General features: G+C 45.2%; 1 protein-coding gene across 1 annotated transcript in view; it reads left to right on the top strand.

Annotated features, from left to right (window-relative positions):
• The first annotated feature begins 1450 nt into the window (after positions 1-1450).
• The window catches only part of LOC310753860 (serine/threonine-protein kinase Nek6), an 87778-nt gene continuing 71915 nt past the window's right edge, over positions 1451-17313 (top strand). Inside the window, exon 1 of the mRNA XM_083595230.1 lies at positions 1451-1578. Coding sequence (XP_083451356.1) covers positions 1551-1578 — 28 coding nt within the window. The 5' untranslated portion in view covers positions 1451-1550. The remainder of the gene's footprint in view (positions 1579-17313) is intronic.

Below are 17313 nucleotides of genomic sequence, written 5' to 3'. Positions count from 1 at the left end.
CACGGCATGCTCCACTCTAAAAGAAAATTTAATGAAAATGATGTACCACTGGTATATCAGCCCGGTTTAACTAGCAAAAATTTATAGAGTAAGTAATAAAATGTGTTGGAAATGTAAAACAAAAGACAGTGAATTTTTTCACATGTGGTGGACGTGTGAAAAAATGAAAAAATATTGGGACATGATATATAACGAAATGAAAAAAACTATTTAAATACACTTTCCCAAAGAAACCAGAAGCATTTTTGCTAGGGATAACAGGGGATGAATTAAAAAAGGAAGATTACAAACTATTCATGTACGCAACAACCGCCGCTAGAATCTTAGTGGCTCAGAAATGGAAATCCCAAGAAATCCCAACTTTAATGCAGTATCAGACAAAAATGTTTGAATACATAGAATTGGCAAAATTGGCTTAAAAGATTCGGAACCAAAAATAAGCAAAGTTCAAAAAGGATTGGAGTAAATTTGTTGAATATATACGGAGTAATTGTAAGAATTTAAAAACTGTAGCAGGATTAATGTAAATCTTCTGATGTGGATGGAGTGTAAATAAGAAACTGTAAGAAAAGATTTGAGACATGAAAACCGTTGAAGGGATGGAAGGAAGTCTGGGCACAATAAGACGCAGGGTAAATAAGAAGACATATAAATTTTTGAATGTAAGAGTATTTGTTTTATTTGTTGTTGTTACAAAAAAGCAATAAAAAGTATTTGGAAAAAAAGTAAGACAGCATTTTATGAACACTCACAGCCTTAGTTACTGCAGTCTATTTGTTTCGATCAGTAGTATGCAACAAGTATGGAATCACAAAATTCTAGAGTTAGAAGGTATCCCAAAGGTCATCTAGTCTGACCCCCTGCAATACAGGACTAGCAGCTAATGTAATCTGGCATCTTGTCTGTTTTTGGGCATCCCAACTTTCTGGGGCGTTTTATCCATGTGCAAACTGTTGCAAAAGTGCTGCCATACCTGATATTAGAGGAGCATTCAGTAGCTTGTTTACTAAAGGGAGAATGCTTTTATAATGATGCTTCTGATGAACACCTTCAAGATGCTGGGTTTAAAAAAAACAAAAACAAAAACAAAGCAACACACCCCTAACAAATCCTTTTGTTTCTTAAGGCAAAGCACTCCAGACATTTGTTTTGTTTTGAGGCATTAAATATGTTCTGCAAGGTAATTAATGAGATTAATGCTGATTATAATTGGTGTCCATTCAAAAATGTCAAACCTATTTAAGCATATTTTTCATAATGCTGTTAATTAGTGAATTGCATTGAAGTTTCTATACATAGGCAAGGAGTTAAATGGGAAGCAGAGGCCGAACTACTTTGCCTGATGGTCTTGAGGACAACAGTAAGGTGGCAGCTGATGAACACATTAGCCATGACTGAAGGAGGGAGAGAGAGAGAGCTTGAGATTCAGTGCTGTCTTGTTCATCTTTTTGTTTGTTTTCCCTTCACAGTATTTTAAAAAGCAGAAGCGGCTAATCCTAGAAAGGACAGTTTGGAACTATTTTGTGCAGTTGTGCAGTGCAGTTGAACACATGCACTCCCGCAGGGTGATGCACAGAGGTAACATTAATTCACTCTCTTTTCATATAATGTTCCAATTCTTTTCATATAATGTTCCAATTAGTAAGCGTCTACATTCAAAAACAATTATGCTGATGTTCAGTCATTGCATACTTAGAGACAGTGGAGCTTGCAAGATGGATTTCTCCTTGTGCCTGATTGTAAAGCATTCAGTCTGAGCTGATCAGCAGGATTATGAAGACGAGGTGCCTCCAGTTGCCACAACTGAAATTTGGTAGAAGTGTCACAGCATCTATTTGTGGTTCGAGGACCCGACCCCCGCGATGTGAAATGAATACACAAGGACACGAGATATAAGGTTAATGGGCAAGAAAAGGCCACAACTTTATTGATTACAGTAGTGAAAAGGTATTGGCTTAGGCATTGGATGTCTAAAACGGATGGGTTTATTCACCAGTAGGTGGAGCCTGTTGATGCTCATCCAACTATAGGCTCTCCCCTGACGTCACCGAGGGTCGTGCCATGGCCTCCCGCCAAGCAGGCATCGGACGGAACACACGACCGCCGGATTCCTTTAACGGAATACCCAACATATTGAAGGCATAGGCGATGGCCACACCTAGCTCTTCTACACCACAACACATATTTCCAATGCCTAACCGCCACCCGAGCCCAAGAGGCTCGCCGCCAATACCTTCACGGCTGCAACCAATCCCAAATACTCCTGATTACGCTATCTAACCAAATGTCATTCCCCAGGTCTGATAAATGCACACCATCATTCTGGTATAAGGCTTGGTCACCAATCCGGATACGGTCATGATAAATGACTCGGCCATACATGAAGCGCACCCAACGGGCCACCGCCCGATTTACGAGTTTCCTGGTTTTTTCCATGGCCATACAGCTATGCGCACCGTGCCAAACCAGCCTCTTCAGGAAGGAAGACCAGAACACCGTAGTCCTGGGGCACAAGGCAGCAATCGCATCCAAGTCTCTCTTTATGTGCCACGACACATCCGCACTTCCTTTGTCAACCAGGTCGTTCTCCCCAAGCTGAATGATAAGGGCATCGGGGGAACCGAACGTGGCTACTTTCTGCACCAGCAAAGGCATGAGTTCCTCCCAACGCATGCCTCGTCTCGAAAACCAGGAAACTCGAACTCCCGGTGGCAAACCAAGATTAGCCTTGAGGCCAGAGCTGACCGCCCGGACGCGGGCCCAATGGACTATGCTATGGCCGCAGATCCACACACTTCTCCCGAAGACAGCTGGGAATGAAAGGAAAGAGAAAACCAGTGAGTAGGGTAGCATAGAAGAGCGCATGCTAGCGAATATAACCCTTATAAGCGTTGGATCTCCACCGGCCCATTTCCTTGATCCTGTCAGCCGGCAGACCCAACCGCGCCGCCGTTGTAGCAGCGCCAATCCTGAATGAGTGTGCAGCGTAATCCTGTGAAGGTAGACCGCAGCTGTCAATGGCTTTGCGGAGTACCCTCGTGAACTGATGCCTCAGTAAAGGAGACCCGTCCGCATGCACCAGGAGCGGACCCGGGCCGGGTGGCCTTAGGCAGAGGTATCGTCTAGTATCCTTGACCGGGCATGGGCCCCGTTGCGCAGACGCTGTCAGTTTAACCAAGACACCCCTACCGGCCTGATCAGTTTTGGATTGACGTATCCGTACCGTCATACCTGACTTGGACAACTGCACGTCTTCCATAAGGAGACCGCGCGTAGCCCCACTACCGGTAACCTCGACCACAACTTCGCCCACTCTTAATGCGCCAAAAAAGGCGATGGCATACGCCGCGGAAAAGAGGCGGGCCTCGAACTTGGTCCAACAAATTAACCTAAGCTTTGTACGGATCTGAGATAGTAACCCATAAGAGATCGGCTTACGGCCCTCGGCCCTCGGGGGTCGCAATCTGCCCCAACCCTCGACAGCCCTGCGGACCAGGAAATCACTGCACGGATCAGAGGAGAACGTGGCTTTGGCGAAGAAGCTGATGGCGGCTACATGTATCTTCAACGTTTTGGGGGCACGGCCTAAATCATCTAGATGAGACAGGTATTGCAGCACGTCGTCAGTTGTGGGTGGCACGCTAGGTGAAATTCCCGATACCCCAGACCTGAAGCTCTGGAAGTCGCACCAGGCCTTCTTATAAGACCTGAGGGTGGAAGGTGCGACAGACGCTAATACTCCCTTGATCACTTTGCGTCTCCAATGTTCCACAGGTGCTCCGGAAAGGGTTCGGGCAACAGTTGTGCTCCAGGGGCAAGCGACCGGAAGCGGGACATCTGAAAGCGAGACAAAGCATCAGCTATATCGTTCTTAACCCCTTGAACAAATTTGGCTGAAAAAATTATGTTGTACTCAAGGCATCGGAGAACGAACGCCCGCAGAAGGGAGGAAACCCTTGCAGATCGCGAGGACTGCCTAGCCAGGATGTTCACCACCGCTTGATTGTCGGTTCTGAAGCACACCCGGCGATCTCGAAACTCCTCAGTCCAGATATGAACGGCAACTACTATTGGGAAAAACTCGAGAAAAGTGAGATCCCAGGTGATGGCCTCCCCACGCCACCCAGCTGGCCACCGTTGAGCACACCATCGACCCTTAAAGTACACGCCAAAGCCCAGGGACCCTGCTGCATCCGACTGAACCTGGAAATCCGAAGACAGGTTAAGGACATCCTGCCAAAGGGACACCCCATTGTAGTTTCCCAGAAATGATAACCAGACGTCTAAATCCGCTTTAACTGACTTGGGCAGTCGAACCCTGTGGTGCGGGTGTTTAAGCCCAACTGAAAGCTTGGCCAGTTGGGCGCAGAAGGGGCGTCCGGGGGAAACCACTCTGCAAGCGAAATTGAAGTGGCCCAGAAGGGATTGAATTTGCCTAAGGGTGATCTTCCGTAGCATAAGGGTAGTTCGGATTACCTCCGTGAGGGCGTCAATTTTATCCTTCGGGAGTCTGGATGACTGCGCGATTGTGTCTAATTCTATGCCCAGGTAAGTGAGGCATGTAGCGGGGCCTTCAGTCTTATCGGCTGCGAGGGGAACACCCAGCTCCTGGGTCAGCGCTGAGAAGGCCCCAAGCAAGGAGGCACATTCACCAGTGTTGGGCTTTCCCACGAAAAGAAAATCGTCGAGATAGTGTGTGACCCCCAAGGCATTGGTCCTAAAGCGTAAGGCCCAGTCCAAAAAGGTGCTGAACGTTTCGAACGCCGAACAGGCTACTGAACAACCCATTGGCATGGCCTTGTCAACGTAAAATCTCTCCAGAAATTTGAAACCCAGCAACCAGAAATCATCGGGGTGCACTGGCAAAAGGCGGAAGGCTGATTCTATATCGCACTTCGCTAGCAGCGCCCCAGGGCCGAAATTCCTTATTAATTTAACTGCCTGGTCAAAGGTGGCGTATTTTACTGTGCATAATTCTGGTGGGATGGCGTCATTCACTGACCCGCCCTTCGGATAAGAAAGATTGTGAATGAGCCTAAATTCCCCTGGAGTCTTCTTAGGGACGATGCCTAACGGTGAAATGTGTAAGTTGGGAATAGGAGGGGTGAAAAATGGACCCGCTACCCTGCCTGCGCCCACCTCTTTGGCTATCTTTCTTTCGGCAATCTCAGGCCTCTCCCTAACAGACTTTTGGTTGGGGGAATCTTTTGCTATTAAGGTACCCGCAACCGGGATCCGAAAACCGTTGGAGAAACCCTCGCGGAGGTAAGAGGCTGCCACTTTGTCAGGGTAGACGGCCAAAAGGTCGGAAAGAGGGGCTAGTTTGATAGGGGAGTAAGCCAATCGCCCAAAATTCTCATCTTCTGTTCCCGGCCGCGGGGGCTCCTCTGGAACTGGAATGGTGGAACCCCCGGCCCCCCCGAAAGGGCTGTTTCCCCCCTTTAAAGCAAGTCGCCACCGGGTGGGCCCCGGCGCATCTCTCGCATTCATGAGGGAATTTACATGAAGGCCTCTGGCACGAACCTCTATTGTACTCCCAGCATACTTTCCTTCTGAAATCTCTCTTTAAGTCAGCCCTGGTCGCGCGATATGGCTCAACCGGCTTTCTTTCTACGTAAGGACCCACTGCCACCGACCAGATGCCATTTTCGATCTGATCCCAGCGCGCCAACGGAACCCTAGAAGCTTTCCTGCGAAACTTCTTATCGTAGCTTATGGCGGCTGCTTCCCCAGAGAGGGCACATTCCGTACGAATATGTGAAAGGTAAGCCACTAAGTGAACGGCTCTCTTAGGATAGGCAGCTACAATTGTTCCCATAAAAGCCTGGTAACCGTCAAGCCAGTTCTCGAATGTCCGAGGCACGGAGGGGTACCTGCTCTTGCGCTTCCCATGTGATGGTCTCTTTTCACCTCTACCTAGCTCCTCAGCGGGGGGAACCAACTTGAACATATCAACAAACTCCCCATTTAAGATTTTTGCCCTCAACTTAGGGGAAAGATGATCACCTGGGATCACGTCTGAAGTTGAGTAGGTGGAAGTGGATATATCTTTCACTAACGCCCCATCCTTCCACTCCTGGGTCCCGCCGAATTTTTTACGGTGGGAATTGGCCCTCCTTGTGAGAGCCCAGTCCGGGAGACCAGATACTTCCTCTCCTTTACCCCAGTAGGAGCCCAGGGAGGCATCGCTATCATACTCTGACGAAGAGGTACCTGATTCCTCGTCCGTGTCACTCTTCCTTGATTTACTCTTCTTACAAATGTGTTTTTTCTTCTCTCGCCTTTTCCCCGATGGCTTCTCAGAAAGCACTGCGCTGGGAGCCTCCTCGGTGGCGACCACCTCCGGCTCCTGCTGCTCATCCTCCGATGCGGATGAAGAAGCTGATTCTTGCACCCGCGCCCTGGGCCGCTTGTCCTGCAAACGACTGGAAGAACTAGAAGCGACAAGGTTATTAGTGCGAACAGACTTAGAAGTCGCCTTCCCCCCCCCCCCCGAGCGCTGGAGGTGGATGCAGACGCCTTAGCTCGGGACCTGGTCCGGACTGGTTCTGACCTAACATTTGCACCCGCCCTCGCCAATTGAGAATCACTGAAGAGGGCGGCGGAGGTACCAGGTAGTTCATCCCGTTGAGAGGAACGCGGACTCTCTGGCACTACCTGCGTATCGGGAATGACGTCAGGAGATGAGGAAAGGCTGGAATTATCTTCAGGAAAACGTTGTTCATAATCATCTATAAATGACCTAAATGCGTTGAGGAAATGCGAGATGGGTTTCTGATTATGACCTCTGTCCCGCTGCCCGCGAGGTGTGTCCCGAGCTGCGCTGCGTGCCTGCTGAGGCGCGCGCTTCCTCTTAGAAGCCATGAATTTCACCTCGCACGAAATGCAACCGCTGCTTGTTAATTGAGGTTACTTAATCTGCAAAACTTTTATTTATTTATTTATTTATTTATTTATTTTAATTTTTTATTTATTTATTTATTTATTTATTTATTTTGTTTATATATATATATATTTATTTATTTTTGTTTTTTTGTTTTTTTGTTTTTTGTTTTTTTGTTTTTTTTTAATTATTATTTAAATTTTTTATTTATTTATTTATTTATTTAATTACTTGCTTATTATTATTTATTTATTCTAATTATTCAATTACTTATTGTTACTATTATTGTTATTAATTAAATAATGAATTTCTTATATTATTATTAATCTAGTTAATTTAAACTAATATTTATTTGTTTGATTACTACTATTTATTTAAACTATTTATTCAATTAATTATTAGTATTATTATTGTTATGTAATAACTAATGAATTTGTTATGTTATTCTCAATTCAATTGGTTTATTACCAATTTATCGCTGTTATTACTGTGGATAGCTAATGATCACTAATATTAGCTACTGGACACTATTGTGTAAAATAAATTGCCTGCGATATTCAAATTAACTCACTGTTAATCTAACTAATCAAAACTGTTAACTTAAGCTTGAGTTCACCAAGTAAAATGAAGTCGCTAAACCCGCTTGTGCAGAATTGGATATTAATAATGCTAATTAAAAGGTGCTATGAAACAATCTGCTTCAACTTAAGATACTAGATCAATTATGTTGTCGCTGTGCTGTTAAATCCAATATAATAAAACACTTCTTGAATGATAATTTCACTGCACCAAAGAATCAATTGTCCCACGGTTAGACCCCCAGCTGCACAGCCCGAAGTAAATCAATCAGGGCAAGGAAGATCCAGCCCCTCCCGCTTAATGGGTAATATCCAGGGAAACAGGAACTTGAAGCTGCAGCAAAACAAGTGAGGCAAAATAAACACTGGCTCCTCACCGCTGCAAGGCTTCCACGTTTTAAAACCAGGAAGACACCAATGGCTCTGTTGCCAGGCGCCCACGCAACAAAAGCCTGTCAATACCAGAGCTGCTCAGAATTCAAAAGATATCCCTGGGGGAGCCGGAGGCCACACTGACCCTTTAGCAAAAGGCAAGCCGGGAACAAAGCCTTAATCTATCGCTCGTTAGCTGCTTTGTCTCCTGCCGGCCAGCAGCACAATAGTGCTACTACGGCAACAATATGAGCCGCTCACAAACAAATGCAAGCTGCTGTACCCAAAGCGGGGAAGGGGGAATGAAGCAGAGAACCCCGCTGTTTTGAACGGCCAGCAGCACAATAGCGCTACTGTGGCAACAATATGAGCTGCTCACAAACAAATGCAAGCTGCTGTACCCAAAGCGGGGGAGGGGGAATGAAGCAGAGAACCCTGCTGTTTTGAACGCAGCACAGGCAGTGGAAATAAGCTCCCGCAGCCTAGTAAAGCCCAGCTACAAACACCGTCCCTTAAGAGAATAACAAGCTGGAGATTAAAGAGAATTGCGAGCTGGTGAAGGCACGAAGGCTGCCCACACCAATGCCCCTTGCTAGAGCAGTTTTAAAGCACGGTTGAAGGGGGGGGGCCCTGACCAAACTACACGTAAATGTCCCTACAACAGCAGTTATAAAGGAAAATTAAGGGAACCTCTGTCCAGCCGCAGTGCAATAGGTCCAGGGAATGGGGGAGGGGGTAGAAGCAAGCAAACCAAGCAAACAGCGGGAGGAGAACGAACAGGGCAAATGAAACGAATGGGGTAGAGAGGAACCACGGGGGGGAGGGGCGGAGGACGATGGAGAGTGTCCGTGAAAGGCAAGCAGCAGTCAGCACGCTAGCTAGCAGCTGACGCAAGCACGCAGCGGGCGTCTGCCGAACCTAACTCCAGTAAACCTACCAAGTGAGACACCACTGAGGGGGGGGGGACGGAACAGAACCCACGCACCCAGGGAACACACTCGGGAAAAAAAAAAATCCAACGCCCCCATCAACACTCACAAAAACAAAACGCACTCAGAAACACACTCTAAACGCAACGCCCCCCACGTGCACAAAAGGGGGGAAACACACAGGATCCAAAAGCTGCAAGCAACAAGTCCGATTGGGGGGGGGGGTCAGCCCACAAGCCCAGCCTCTCAGCAAACGGGGGAAAACCAGACCAAATTGGGCAACCACCCGCCCTGTTGCTGACTCCGAGGGTTACTGGGGAGCCCTTGCACACCAGCCCCTAGCGTAACGTAAGAGGAGCCCACGCCAATTACAAACTGAGAGCAGAAAAGTCACAATGGCAAGTTTTGAGAATCAGGAGGAAGCAGGGAAAAGATTAATGAGGCCACAAGGAAGGCTAGAAAAGAAAGAAAGGTCTCCAAAACAGCAGGAGAAATAGACGTAAAAAAAAAAAAAAAACTTCCCTCTTTAACGTCCTCCACAAGGCTAGCTCCACGTGGTCGCTCCTCGGTCCTGAGTCCACAGAAAGGAGTTGACTCGCGACGGGAGAACGGTGAATGAGGCCGAGGAGGGGGCTGGCACCGCAGCATGTAGTATGCTAAAGGAAACGCCCCCCGGTGTCACCTGGTTGGTTGCCCACCGGCGGGGGCGGCGCCAGCCAGGTGAGGGAGGTAGGCGGGGCTCGGGCTCCCGCCCACAACCACTCCCCTCCCTTCCAGGGAGGAGAGTCTTTAGAACAGCATCAGAAGCATAATGCCGGGACCAGTGGGCACAGGGAATGCTAAGCCAAGCTCTTTTTCCTTTTTGAATGCATAGCCACTGTTCTGAAAGAGAGATTATTATGTACTGAGGTTCTCACCCTGGGCCAGCAGGGGGATACTGTAGATAGTTATGCAAATGAAGGATCGAAAGTGACGTTCAGTGATTGGATAGTTTTAGAAAGTTGCTCTATATAAGCAGGCTGACTGAGCTCTTCAGTTCAGTTCTGTTCTGGCCTCAGAATAAACAAGAGCTGTTTGAAGAATCGCTGTGTCGTCTGATATGTTCACCCACAACTTAACACTGGCGACGAGGATGGGATCGATGGACATCAGAGCACAGCCAGATGCGGCCACCCTCTGAACTGAGCTGAATCACTGAGCTGAATCACTGAGCGAAATCACTGAACAGAACCAATTCAGAGCTGGCTGTTCTGGCTAGAGCACGGTGTTCCATCCATCGCCCTTCTCGCCGGCATCGGAATCATGGCTTCACTTGTGCCTCACCAACTGCCGCTGCTCGTCTGGAACCACGATTGGCCAAACCGACTCGCCTACGCAACGCAAGCTGAACGTCACGGTGCTCATTGAAGGGGCTCCATGCGACATGGAGATCGACACCGGGTCTGCCCTGGACATCGTGTCTTGGAGCACCATCAAAAGACTGGTACCCAGAGTGTCCAAAAGGCAACTCGACTCTCACCGCGTACACCTGAGAGACTACCAGGGAAACGACATTCCCGTGGTAGGCGTTGGCCGGTTCCGGATCACCTTCAAGGATTTTTCGGGCCTGCTCCGACTGGTGGTGATCGAAGGTCAGCGGCCAAGCCTCCTAGGGCTAGACTGGTTTGATGCCCTCGGCCTGGAAGTCACCGGCATCAACTGCATCTCTAACGCAGAGACTGAGGGTCTGGTCAAAGACTTTGCCGAGGCTTTTGACAGCACTTTAGGGCAATATACAGGTACACCCATCTCGTTTAGCCTTGATCCACAAGTCGCCCCCATCAAGCTAAAGCCACGCCGGGTTCCCTTTGCTCTCAAGGCTAAGGTGGACGAACAACTGGACAAGCTGATTGCCCAAGGAGTTTTGGAGCCGGTTAACCACGCCAAGTGGGAAACCCCCGTCGTCATGCCTGTCAAGCCAGATGGGTCGGTGAGAATCTGCACCGACTACAAGTGCACGATCAACAAGGTACTTCAGCAGCATGCTTACCCGATTCCTGTTGTTCAACACCTGCTGCATTCCTTGGGTGAGGGTAAGGTCTTCGCTAAGCTGGACCTTGCCCAAGCCTATCAACAACTGCCCGTCGATGATGCCACTGCTGAAGCCCAGACGATCATCACCCACCGAGGGGCATTCCGTTGCCGCCGTTTGCAGTTCGGGGTGAGTGTGGCTCCTGGCATCTTCCAAAGTCTTATGGAGCATCTCCTGCAAGGGCTTCCGGGCGTGGTACCATATTTTGATGACGTCTTGGTGTCCGCAGACTCACACCAGCAGCTGTTCGAGCGCCTCTGTGCCGTGCTGACCAGGTTCCAGGAGGCCGGGCTCAAGGTAAAGAGGGAGAAGTGCCAGATCGCCGTTCCACAGGTGGAGTTCCCGGGCTATCTTATCGACGCCTCCGGCCTTCACCCGAACACATCCAAGATCCGCGCTATCCAGCAGGCCCCCATCCCAAAGAACAAGACGGAGTTGCAGGCGTTCCTGGGACTGCTGAACTTTTATAACATGTTCCTGCCCCACAAAGCCACGGTGGCTGAATTGACTTCCGGGACGCCGCAGCCACGAGAAGGAGCGCGAGGCTGCCCTCCGGGGGGGTCTCGAACAACATGGAGGTTTAGAGGGGTTACGAAGGCTCCGTGAACCCCAAAACCTCGGGAGGATTATCCTGGGGGACAGAGTACCCAGCGAAGCTGCCTGTGCTCACCTGTGTTGCCGGCGTTTAACAGGGCTGGAGCAGCAGCATGAAGGGGAAGCAGCAGCCTCCATGTTGTGAATTCTCAGGCTCCGTGTGAAAGCGGCGAACCTCCGACAGCAGTTTAAAAAGCTGGGAAATAGCGACTAAGGAAAATATTGGAAAAACAATGTAAGTTACGGAGGTGAAAATGTGCAAATAAAGTCTAATTAAAGAACTCAGCAGAAAAGAACAACGGGGCGAAGGAGAAGGAATCCACTACCGGCGGTAAGAGAAAATGGAGTATAGCGGAAGACTGGGAGAGAGAAAGTAAGAAAGCAAGAAAGTTGCCGCTAAGTGGGTGTGGAGGAAAGACCTCAGATACAAAGTATAAGAGTGTCTGAGGCAAAAGTAATATTGAAATATTGAAATATCTTATTGGACTAGAGAGGAAAAGGAAATTTTCTGCTTCACCTGGTCGGAGAGCGTTGTGCCAGCGACCGGTTTGGGAACATATCAGCGGATTTCCTACACTTAACTTTACTGCCTGCTGCATTTGAATGGGGACTGATTTAAATAGTACGTAAATGGTGTTTTAGTTTACCCTTTCTATCTGTTGTTTTGTATAAAGGACAGAGGCTGGTAAACATCTAAGCCAGTTTAAGGGTCTGAAAAGTTAACGGAAAACAGGAGGAGGGGAGCCGCGGACAAATAGCACTGGTCAAACACAGCGGCGTTTACGGCGCCATTTCGATCCACGTCTCTTCCTGTTTAAAAGAGGACTAACCCACTGTTCAAGCAGGAATATGGAGGCTAAACTCTAGAGGGAACTATCGCTACAGAGAAAAGTGATTGGGACAGCTTAACAGGACCCCCCGTGACATACAGAAATCTCTCTCCGGGGAACGTATCTCGGTTCGACTCTGCTTAACTCGCCTGTGCTTGCTCTCGGACTGAGACTCGCCTCATACTTCCTCCAAAAGGCCAGAGCTTCAATCTGGGACTTTATACATTTGCACCCATAATTTGGGCAGCTATTTTTGGCAGCTATTTCCCTCCTGCATCTTTCTCCCCTACTCTCCTCTAATCTCCTCTATTTTTCTGCCCCCTTAGGGGTATATTTCTTGATATCCTTGGAGACGTAGGATTTATATACGTTTCCCTTTATCCTGTTCTTTACTGTCTCCTTCCCTCTTTTTCTTTCTTCGTTTGTATTTAGGTTTTGTGTATCCGCTCTTCTCCCCCCCCCCCCCAAAAAAAAGTGTGAATATTGATTATAAAAGAATAGCTGCTTGAGTTAGTGAGGAAGGAGACTCCCGGCTGAGGAACCAAAAAGAAAGAGACTTGGAAGCTTAACAAGGTGCCACCGTGTGGAAACAAAGGAAATTGCACTAGAAGAATTTAAGAAATTAACGGGAGGAACAGAGAAATCCAGCAGCTTCCTTAAGAGACTGTTAGGGGGGGGGGAGAGACTTTAATTAACAGTTAAAGTAAGTGGATATACAAGATGAAAAAGGGTGCGGGAACGCCAGTAGAAAGGAGGCCATCTAGACAAGAAGAGGGGAAGGAGGGGAAAGAAATTAAGGACTATGACAGTTTAATGGCGGAAATAAGGAAAGAATTTAAACATAATGAACAGTATATTGAGAGAAAGCTATTGGAAGTACAGGACACTTTGGATAAGAGATTGGAGGGGGTGGTGGGAGAACTGACAGGGAAAGTTAAAGACTTATCGGTAAGAGCCAAAGTACTTGAAGATTCAATGAAAAGGGTGCAAAAGGATATAAAAGAAAGTAAGAGGGACCAGGACAGGATTAAAATAGAAGTTAAGGAGATAGGAAAGGTGCAGGAAGAATTGCTGGACAGTATGGCAATGACTCAGATGAGACAAAACCAATCAAACTTGAAATTTAGAGGAATTCCGGAGGAACCAAGTGAGAATATAAGATCTAAAATGGTTAAAGAGTTAGCAATTTGGCTAGATAGGAAAGAAGAAGAGATAAGCCACTGTCTAGTAAATATCTTCCGGATAAAAACAAAATCGGCTAAAGTCAAAGGGAAAAAACTGCCAGGAGATGTACTAGCCATGTTTAACTCCTTGGATCTAAGGAATGAAATACTGAAACAGAATTATAGCAAAAGGTTATACATTGAAGGAAATTCAATTATCATATTTAAAGAGATCCCTTTGAGGCTTCTTCGAAGGAGAGACATTTATAAAAAATTAACAAACCAGCTGAAGAAGAACGGGATCTTATATAGATGGGAATTTCCGGAAGGTATTTCATTCTACTTTAAAGAAAAAAGATTTAAACTGTCCAGCTCCTCAGAATTGGAAAAATTTGCGAGAAGATACGAGAAGGAACTTGGAAGGATGGCGGGGTGGGGGGAAGTGGGGGAGCGGCTGGGGGAGGGGGGCGGGGGCGGAGGGAGTGAAGAGGAAGAGAAAGAAACAAACACAACAGAAGAGAGGGAAAGGCAAGAAATAGAAGACAAAGAACAGTAGGCTTAATAAAGACTAGAGAACTTTTACATATAGCATAGCAGATGGCTTTAAAAGCACTGTCTTGGAACGTGAATGGGTTAAACAATAAAAATAAAAGGAACCAGATTATGCATATATTGTTAAAAAAGAATCTTGATTTAATCTGCCTCCAGGAGACTCACGTAACGAAAAAACATAAGAGAGTTTTAAGTAATAAGAGACTGGGGTTGGATTTTGTGGCTTCAGATAAGGTTAAGAAAAGAGGGGTGGTACTCTATATAAAGGAAAAATTTGATCCAAAACTTTTGTATAAAGATGAACAAGGGAGACTGATAGTAGTACAGATAGTGTTTCATGGAGTAAAAATAATTGTTGTTGGAATATATGCACCCAATGAAAAAAAGTCAGCTTTTTTCCTTGAATTAGGCAATAAGCTACTAGAATGGATGGATCAAAAAATGATACTGATGGGTGACTTTAATGGAGTGGTATCACCAAATTTGGACAGGTCAACAAAAAACCAAGTGACAAAGGAAGGTAAGCTACCTTGTACCTTCTTCGATCTGGTAGATAATACGGGCCTAATAGATGCATGGAGATTTAAAAATCCCACAACAAAACAGTATACATTTTTCTCAAATCCAAACCAGAGTTGGGGGAGAATAGATAATATTTGGATCTCGAAGGAATTGGCACAGAGCCTAATTAAGTCTGAAATTCTCCCGCAAACTCTATCTGATCACAACCCGGTATTTATAGAAATAAAGGGCAAAGACGTTACAGCAGGTAGATGGAAAATGAACGAATATCTATTTAATGACCAAACAATAGTAAACAAGGCAAAGGAAACAATTGAAGAATACTTTAAGTGGAACTTAAACAAAGAAACAGCGGTAGAAACGGTTTGGGATGCGGGAAAAGCAGTTATGAGGGGCTTCCTAATTCAGAAAAATTGTCACCTGAAAAAAGAAAAAGAGAAAAAGAAAGAGGAGGTCTTAATACAACTTATGGAAAACGAAAGAAAATTAGCCATTAAACCTGGGGAAGAGACTGTAAAACAAAACATAAAAATATTACAAGCTAAATTTTCCATGATAGTTAATCAGGAGATCGAATGGAAAATTAAAATGATGAAGCAAAAGAATTTTGAATCAGCCAATAAAATAGGGAAATATTTAGCATGGCAACTTAGAGAAAGGAGGAAACAAAATACGATCTGTAAGATAAGGGAGGGAGATAGGGTAGTGGAAGAGCCGAAAGAAATAAAAAAGATATTTCAGAAGTATTATAAGGATTTATATAAAAGAGGAAAGGAAACAGATTATGAAATAGACTGCTACCTGCAAGAACATCATCTGCAACAGATTACAAATGAAGAAAAGGAATTACTAGACCAAACAATTACACAAGAAGAGATAAAGAAGGCTATAAAAAAGATGAAAACTGGAAAAGCGCCGGGGCCAGATGGCTTACCGGCAAAATACTATAAAACACTAAGTGACCAATTATGCCCAATCTTATGCGAAGTGATGAATAATATTTTAAAAGAGGGAAGGATTCCGAACACCTGGAAAGAGGCTTTTATTACAGTAATTCCTAAAAAAGATGTAGATTCTCTGGATGTCAAGAACTATAGACCGATCTCGTTACTAAATAATGACTATAAATTGTTCGCAGACGTAATGGCAGAAAGATTAAAAAGGGTATTAAATAATAGAATTCATAAAGACCAAACAGGCTTCCTACCAGGGAGACAACTGAGGGACAATGTAAGGAATGTGATAGATATAATTGAATATTTGGATACTAGAATAGATAAACAGGCGGCATTGGTATTCATCGATGCTGAAAAAGCATTTGATAACGTCTCTTGGCGTTTCTTGATGAAAAACATGAAAATGATGGGGATAGGAGAAAGATTCAGGAGAGGTATAGAAGCTATTTATTATGAACAAAAGGCAAAACTTATAATAAATAATACTACATCAGAAACCTTTGACATATGTAAAGGAACTAGACAAGGCTGCCCGCTGTCTCCTTTATTATTTATAACAGTCTTGGAAGTGTTTAATAAGAAATTGAGGGAGGCAACGGAAGTGAAAGGAATTAAGGTAGGGTTGAAAGAATATAAAATCAAGGCCTTCGCGGATGACATAGTACTAACATTAGAAGACCCCAAACATAGTGTAAAGGAAGCTTTGCAAAAATTCGAAGAGTTTGGTGCTGTGTCAGGCCTCAAGGTTAATAGGAATAAGACCAAAATGCTGGTAAAAAATTTAACTAAAGAAGATACCGCAGATATAGAACAAAGGTCGGGAATTATGTCAGCGAAGAAGGTGAAGTACCTTGGAGTGTGGATTACGGCTAAGAATATCAATCTGTTTAAGGACAACTATGAGGTCACCTGGAAGAAGATTAAGAAAGATATAGAAATTTGGGAGAGAATGAAATTGTCTTTTCTGGGAAGGATAGCGGTAATTAAAATGAACGTCCTGCCCAGAATGTTATTCTTATTTCAAAACATTCCGGTACTTAAAGGAGTAAAGCAATGCAGAGAGTGGCAAAGAGCCCTGGCGAGATATATCTGGCAGGGAAAAAGACCGCGAATAAAAATGAAAATACTAGTGGATAGAAAAGAAAGAGGGGGATTCTCCCTACCAGATTTAAGTCTATATTATGAAGTGGCATGCCTACTGTGGCTAAAAGATTGGATAAGACTAGAAAACAGGGACATGTTAGATTTGGAAGGCTTCGATAACAGGTACGGGTGGCACTCGTACCTGTGGTATGAAAAGGTAAAAGTACATAGAGGCTTTCGAAATCATATTTTTAGAGGACCAATTTACCAAGTATGGGAAAGAAACAAAAACCTTCTGGAAAGGAAGACACCTTGGTGGATTTCACCAGTAGAGGTGTTAACTATTAAAAAAATTAATATGGAAGAGAAGAATGCCACATATGAAGAGCTTACAAGGAAAACAGAGTATGGCATTAAACTTAGATCATACGATGAGATAAAAAACTTATTTACTGGTTGGCTGCAATACCATCAGGTAAATAATCTGTTAAAAGAAGATAAAAAGAAAATAGGATTTGAAGACAAAAAATCTAAGTTTAATGTGGAAATTATTGAAGGCAAGAATAAAACTCTGTCTAGGATGTGGTCTAACTTGAAGCTTTCCTTGTTGGGTCGAATTGCAGCTATAAAAATGAATGTATTGCCTAAAATGCTATTTTTATTTCAATCCTTGCAAATTTTGGACAAGATGGATTGTTTCAAGAAGTGGCAGAGAGACATCTCTAGATTTGTCTGGCAGGGCAAGAAACCTAGAATTAAGTTTAAAATTTTAACTGATGC

This window comes from Podarcis filfolensis, assembly GCF_964270895.1.
Source record: "Podarcis filfolensis genome assembly, chromosome: W".
NCBI classification, from domain to species: Eukaryota; Metazoa; Chordata; class Lepidosauria; order Squamata; family Lacertidae; genus Podarcis; species Podarcis filfolensis.
This window is presented reverse-complemented; position numbering and strand designations above follow the sequence as displayed.